This window comes from Callithrix jacchus, chromosome 1, assembly GCF_049354715.1.
Source record: "Callithrix jacchus isolate 240 chromosome 1, calJac240_pri, whole genome shotgun sequence".
Lineage (NCBI taxonomy): Eukaryota > Metazoa > Chordata > Mammalia > Primates > Cebidae > Callithrix > Callithrix jacchus.
In genome coordinates this window covers 63,827,156-63,834,237 of record NC_133502.1, presented here as the reverse complement: position 1 = coordinate 63,834,237, position 7,082 = coordinate 63,827,156, and the positions used below count along the sequence as shown (strand labels likewise).

General features: G+C 47.1%; 1 protein-coding gene across 1 annotated transcript; it reads right to left on the bottom strand.

Moving 5' to 3' along the window:
* Positions 1–1,952: 1,952 nt before the first annotated feature.
* On the bottom strand, positions 1,953–6,557 carry LOC144576389 (uncharacterized). The gene is made up of 2 exons (XM_078354571.1): positions 6,326–6,557; positions 1,953–2,851 (listed from the first exon to the last, which is right to left on the bottom strand). The coding sequence occupies exon 2, from the start codon at positions 2,802–2,804 to the stop codon at positions 2,103–2,105; it is 702 nt and encodes a 233-aa protein (XP_078210697.1). The 5' UTR covers positions 2,805–2,851; positions 6,326–6,557; the 3' UTR covers positions 1,953–2,102.
* Positions 6,558–7,082: the final 525 nt, after the last annotated feature.

The window sequence follows — 7,082 nt, the reverse complement described above, 5'->3', positions numbered from 1 at the left end:
CCCTCCATTCCCTCTACTTCCACCTCAGAAGGATCTAAACCTACATGAGCACAACCAGGAGAGAAAAAGGAGAAGTAACCAGCTGTTTTACCTTCTCTTCAGCTGCAAGATTTCTGATTGCTGCAGAGCCTACTTGAGGGTTCAGAACTTTGACCATCACATGGGAATGGAACATCTTAATTACTGAATGCGGCTGGGTGCGGTGGCTCACGCCTGGAATCCCAGCACTTTGGGAGACTGAGGTGGGAAGATCATGAGGTCAAGAGATCGAGACTATCCTGGCCCACATGGTGAAACCCCATCTCTACTAAAAATACAAAAATTAGCCGGGTGTGGTAGCATGTGTATGTATAATCTCAGCTACTCAGGAAGCTGAGGAAAGAGAATTGCTTGAAACCAGGAGGTGGAGGTGGCAGTGAACTGAGATTGCACCACTGCCCTCCAGCCTGGGCGACAGAGCTTGACTGTCTCAAAAAAAAAAAAAAAATATATATACACACACACACACACACACACACACACACACTGAATTGGGACTGTGTTTTTTAACTTAAAGTGACTGGAAGAATTCATATGTCTACTTGAGTTTTCATTTAGAGACAAGGGTGGAGCTAGCCCCATTGATATGTTTAAAAAGACAAGAGAATTCTAGACAGCAGGAAATCTAATGCTGGCACATAAGACCTTAGGAAATGGTCCACCCTCCTCAGGGCAGTGAGGAATAGCTTTGTTGAGGTTAATAATGTGAGGATGGAGAAGGCAATAAATGAGTAAGAGTCAGACCTTGCTCATGACACAGCCAAGTCACTTTCCATGACCCAGAGCTGTGTTAGGAAGGGGTCACAATACCAAGAGGCAGACAATGTGGGTTCTAGTCCTGGCCCTCGCATTTGCTACTTCCTGGACCACATGCACTCACATTGATTCTTTAGGTCTCTGTTTCCTCATCTGTACAATGGGTCTATGCATCTTCCCTGCCAGCCCACAGAACTGTGGTGAAGGTCACATGAAGACGTGCATGAGAAAGTGCTTGTCAAGTAGTAGGGGACCCACCACAGCAAGGTAAGTTGATGTGTTGAAAACATGAAGGCCAGGCCTAAGGAAAGGGGAAGCAGGACACATTTGTGGTGGTGTTTCCTACTCCCTTACTTCTGGTCGTTTCCATAGCTTTCCCCATGTAGGCCATCTAATCTCCCCACCCCCAAAAGAAAAGTTGGGCACATAAGTTGCTTGACCGCATTCATGCACATTCATTCAATGTATTACCTCCCTAGGGTATTTTAATTTTAAAATGGATGAAAGCAGAAAGCCCCCCAAAAGGAACATATAATACAGAAACACAGGGACCATGAGACTTATGTGAGTGGGAATATGTGGGGGCCGGAGCACTGCCCAGGCCACTCTGTGGGTCAACTGGACTCCCTCATCAGGGGGGTCAGTGCTCTTGGGGGCCACACTCTTGAGCCTCAGTCCCCATGCCAAGGCCCTGTTCTCATGGCTAAGCAGGGCAGCCGAGGCATTTGGTGGAACTTGGAACTGCCAGCAAGTGGGTTGTTCAGGGATTCTGCCTGAGTCCTCCACGTGGCCTACCAGGTGGGAAGAGGCACAGATGAAGAGCTAACGGCACGGTGGCCTTTACTGGAATGCTAACAGCCCTCTCCAGGCCTCCAAGATGGCCGCAAGTGAAGAGAAGTGACGTCCCCACAGCATGGTGGAGGCAACAGTGTCTCAGCCCCTCTCCGTCCCTGTATGTCTCTAGCTGGCACTGCCCATGCCTCTCTTCCCCATTTTGACTGTTTTGAAGAGAGCCACAGCATCTCTACTTCCAAACACCCACACAGGCTGGGGTCACTGGGAGCTGCCTGGGACTGAGCTCTGTGGCCCCAAAGTGACATATGACCTTGAAGCATCACAAAACCTGGAAAAAATGCGGCCAGCCTTCCTCAAATAAGTTGGTTTTCCAAACCTTGTCTCAGGACTTTATTAGATCTTTAAAGCAAGGAGACAAGTGAGTGTGTATTTTCTCCAGCACATGGGTTCACCCTGGACTTGAATCCCATCCCAGCGGAGTCTGGACCGCAGGCTCTGCACCCGCATGCTGGCTATGCCCTGCCTCGTGAGAAGGCCGGTGAGTGCTGCCCTCCATTGGTGTCATGGGGCCCGTCCTCAAGCTTCTGGTCCCTGGCAATGTGGCCATGGCCCTCCACCCAGAAGGCCTTCTCTTCCTCCCAGAGGGCATTCTCCTCCTCCCAGAGGGACTTTTTATCCTCCCACAGAGCTTTCTCCTCCTCAAGGAGGGCTCTTTCCTCCACCAACAGGGCATTTTCTTCCTCCCACAGGGCCTTGTCCTCCTGAAGAAGGTTCTGGTCTCTTTCCCACAAGGCATTGTCGTCTTTCCAGAAGGCCTTATCCTCCTTCCAGAAGGTGCAATATTTTTTCCAGAAAGTTTTCTCTTCCTCCCTGAAAGACTTTTCCATTTCCCAGAAGGATTTCTCCTCCTTCCAGAAGGTTTTCTCTTCTTCCCAGAAAGGTCTCTCTTCTTCCCACAAACCCAGGATCTGGCCCCGGAAAGCATGGATCTTGCCTCGGAAAGTCCACATCTCTTCCCTGAAGTCCGCTATTTTCTCACGAAAAGTTTTCATCTCTTCGCGAAAAGCCTTTTCCTCCTGCAGCTTGTGCATTAGTTTCTTCTGGCGAATGCTGGGAGAGGATAGCACCAGAGGCCGGAAGCAGGCAAACCCCGTCCATCTGCTCACCTTGAAGGAAAACATCTTCCTTATCAGCTGGAATGGTGGGGTGGCCATGAGGGATGACAGGACTATAGGCCAAGTCCAGGTCGGCTGGTCAAACCCTGCAGGGGCAGCAGAGAAGACAGGTCCGAGAGTGTCACATGCCAGGGGCTAACCCTTGGGTCTGTACTCCTGGATTTGGGAAAACGTAATCACTGCCCTTTGTCCCCATGGTGGTGTTTGTGAGGGACAAGCTGTGGTAGAGAAGCATGCAGGGTGGTCATGCCTTTGAGCTAGAGAGACAGTCAGGACATTCAAGCTCAAGGCTACTGAAACCATGGACACTCGGCCAACAAGGACAGATACCCTAGCTCTCAACTAGGGTATCAGAGCACACAGGTGTGACATTATACAGCCAAGAAGAATTTACGTTTGTCAAATCAATCCGAATGAACTTAGGTTTTGGTGTACTCACTTGGGAATGGTTCCTAGCTGCCTATAGGCGTGCTCACATGTGAATGTCTTCTATTATGAGGCTGGGACACAGAGGATAGACCCACTGACCTCAGCAGAGAGGAAGGGAGTGTATTTTGGGAAAAGTAGCTTAAAACGAAAAGGTGAGAGACAATGGTGAATGTTGCCAGGGATGTGGACCAAGAAGACCCTCACACGATACTGAGTTATATGGAACAATCAGAAAGACATCTGATTACCCAGGAGCTCCAGTCACAGATATAAACCCTGATGAAACTCGGGAACTGTGACCAGGATACATGTACAAGCGTGTTCAAGGAGCTTTGTTCATAAGAGCTCAACTTGGCCAGGCTCATGTGGTGGCTCATGCCTGTAATCCCAGCGCATTGGGGGGCTGGGTTGGGCAGATCATGAGGTGAGGAGTTCGAGACCAGCCTGGCCAACATGGCGAAACCCTGTCTCTACTAAAAATACAAAAAAGGTAGCTGGGCATGGTGGTGGGTGCCCGTAATCTCAGCTACTTGGGAGGCTGAGGCAGGGGAATCGCTTGAACCCAGGAGATGGAGGTTGCAGTGAGCCGAGGTTGTGCCATTGAGCTCCAGCCTGAGTGACAAGAGCAAGATTCTGTCTCAAAAAAAAAAAAAAAAAAAAACACCTCAACTCTGGAAACAATCCAATGACCATTCCAAATAAAGTGGAATAAAAAATGGTGGTATATCCACATGGCAGATAGCACGGCTGCCTACAACAGCATGGGTGAGTCTTCCAAACACCATGCTGAAAGAGAGAGGCAGGATGAGGGAATTTCAAAGAATGAAGTTCCAAACAAGCAATTTAAACGCCATTGTCTAGGGGAACATACTTCAGTGTTAACACAAAAAGAGAAAAGCAAGAAAGTGGGTCCCACAGTCAGAGTAGTAGTTGCTGGTGTCAGGGGATCAAGGGTATGGGATGAGGAGGTGGAACTAAGGGTTGTGATTAGGTGAGTACCCGAGACAGGCTTCTGCAGCAAAAGCAGGATTCTGATTCTTTGCTTGGTGTTGGTTTCATGTGAGTCGTTATAAAAATGTGCTAAGTGGTACGTGGATATTTTATGTACCCCAGTTGATACAGTATATTTCACAATAAAATAAAAGCTAGGGAGAAGGAAGAAGGAAAAGAAAAGAGAAAGAAAGAGGGAGAAGGAAGGAAGGAGTAGAGGAGAGAGAATGATCTTCACACATTGCCATATATCTGAGGAATCAGATCTTGAAACTATCCATAACAATTCCTGTAACTACAAACATGAGTCAAGGGATGAGAAAAAGTGCTGGACATGGGAAGGTGGTTAGAGTGCAGGAAAGAGCTCAGTGTTGTCAGATGAGGGGTGCATGCACTTGCTGAGAGCATTGCTTTGCATTTTGTGGCTTCTGGAGGAAGCTGCCAGGGTCTGGCCTCACTCAGTGGACCTCACCGACCCATCATCCACGAGACCTTTTGGGGAAATTTTCAGGGCTTTCTTAAGGTTTTTCCATTTCTGGCTCAGAAACAGGGAGTGAAGGAAGAGAAAAGACGCATAGCTGGTGTGTGTGTGTGTGTGTGTGTGTGTGTGTTTGTGTGTGTGTGCCTGTGTGTGCACATGCATGCATGCATATGAAGAGAGAGGGGCTAGGCTGTGGACAGCTGATGGCATCACCATCCATCCAGAACAGGGGGCACATTCTCAACTGCTCCCTCTCCCACTCCCTCACCAGACCTCTCCTCAATCACCCAGCTCTCCTACCTGAGATCCTTAATATTTCTTGAAACTATGTCCCTATACCTTCTCCCCAACCACAGCCAGGTCAGGCCAGGATGACTGTAAGAGCCTCACTGCTCTCTGTACTGATCTTACCCTCTCATCCACCCCTGCGCCGAAGCCCTATAGGTGTTTTCTAAAATGCTCTCTTGTCATATCATGTCAGTTCATACACCTTCAAAGACCCCGTAGCCCAAAGATCAAAACTGAACGCCATAGGAAGGGCCTGTGCAGCCCACCTCCAGCTTGCTTCTCCCTCTCCTTCCCACTCAGCCTGCCTCCAACTCCAAATCCAAGGCCCAGTATTAACTAGCTCTCTTCAGCTCTTGGCACCTGCCTGCAGTTTCCTGCCTGTATGGTGAGGCACATGCCTCGTCCTCTACTGAGAGCCCCTCTTCCTCCTGATGTGGGCTTGAATTCCTGCTCATCCTTCCCCTCTGAAAGCTACTCAGACCCTCCAGACAAAGTTCCTCTCCACCTCCTGACGCTATTACGCCACTGTTACTTGTCACACTTGATTGAAATTAGGTGTGGACATGTCTTCCTGCCATCTCTGTAATCTAGCAAACCTTGCAGCTATTGTAATATAAAGTCATCTATATAGGAGGGAATTGGAGAAAATATTGGTTGAATTGAGCTGAATTTAACTGCACTTTGGAAGTTTGATTTTCTATATTGTATGATTTTGTCTGGAATCCTTCCAATATGTCCTCCCTCACTTCCATGCCAGGCTGGCCCCTCTCCCTGGATAGCCTTGCCCAACCTCACTTCAGTTCACCTAGCAAATCCTTCAAGACTCAGATAAGGATTCACCTCCTCCAGGCAGCTTCTCCTGATGCCCCCTCACTAAGCTCAGACTGAGCCTGTGCCCTTTCTGTCCCACTAGAAACATCTCATCTTCCATTTCTATGTCTGACATCCAGCAAAATGTCTGCCACAGGATGGATGTTCAGGAAATAGCAGCTGGATGAATGGCTGTCTACCGGGTTAAGACGTTAAAAAAAATCCACCTCCAAGTTTTTCTCAAGTGAACACTAAACTATCTTTAAGAAGGAAATAAAATAACCATATCAAATGTATAGATGTGTATTAAGATATAAAATAAAACTGTAGACATGTATAGATGTGTATATATAGATGTGTATTAAGATATAAAGTTCAAATATATAGATGTGTATTAAGATATAAAATAAAACTGTAGACATGTATCATGTATAAATGCATGCACTAAAGAAACATTCCTAGTTTTCAGTACTGTAAGACTAGGAACTTTTTAAGAAAAATATTATATATGACCTTATGCCTAGAACAAATACTACACAGTCTTAAGTCAGCAGTTACTTACTGCTTAGCTGCTTCCCGATTGGGCAAGTCCCGTAGCCCTCAGAGGTGGGCAGGCAGTCATTGTCACATCAGATCCCCAGTGATGCGTGCTTGCAGGCTCACCCCAACACTGCTGGCAGTGACCTGTCTGTGCCCTTTCAGTCCTGACTCATAGGATGGAGAGGGGCAAGAAGGGGCTCCCCATAAGAGACTTTAAGGAAAGGAGGGAGCACCTGAAAGGTTTGAAAGAGTTCATCTTCCATCTTTGACTTCACTGATAGGGTGGTGCTGTTGATGACTCACAAGCGATTGTTACCTTAGGTTCTGTCAGCCCATTGGTTCCAGGAGCATGGTTCTAGGAAGTCATGTTCTGGTGGGGGCTTTGCATGAGATGAATCACTTCTCTTGCTGCTTTCCCGATTCTTTGGCTTTGGCTTTTGATAGTTTGACTATAATGTGTCTTGGTCTTGGGGTTTATTCTACTTGGAGATTGATGAGCTTCTTGTATATGCAGATTTGATGCAGTTTTTCACCATAGTTCAGAAGTTTTGGGCCATTATTTCTTTAAATAGTCTTTCTTCAATTTTCTCTGTCTCCCCTCCTTCTAGGACTCATATAATGTGAATACTAGTAGTGTGAGGGTGTCCTCCAGGTCTCTAAAGTTGTATTCATTTTTCTTCATTCTTTTTCTTTCTGTTGCTTAGATTAGATAATCTCAACCTATTTCCAAGTTCATGGATTTTTTTCTTCTGTTAGTTCAAATCTGCTGTTGAGCCCCT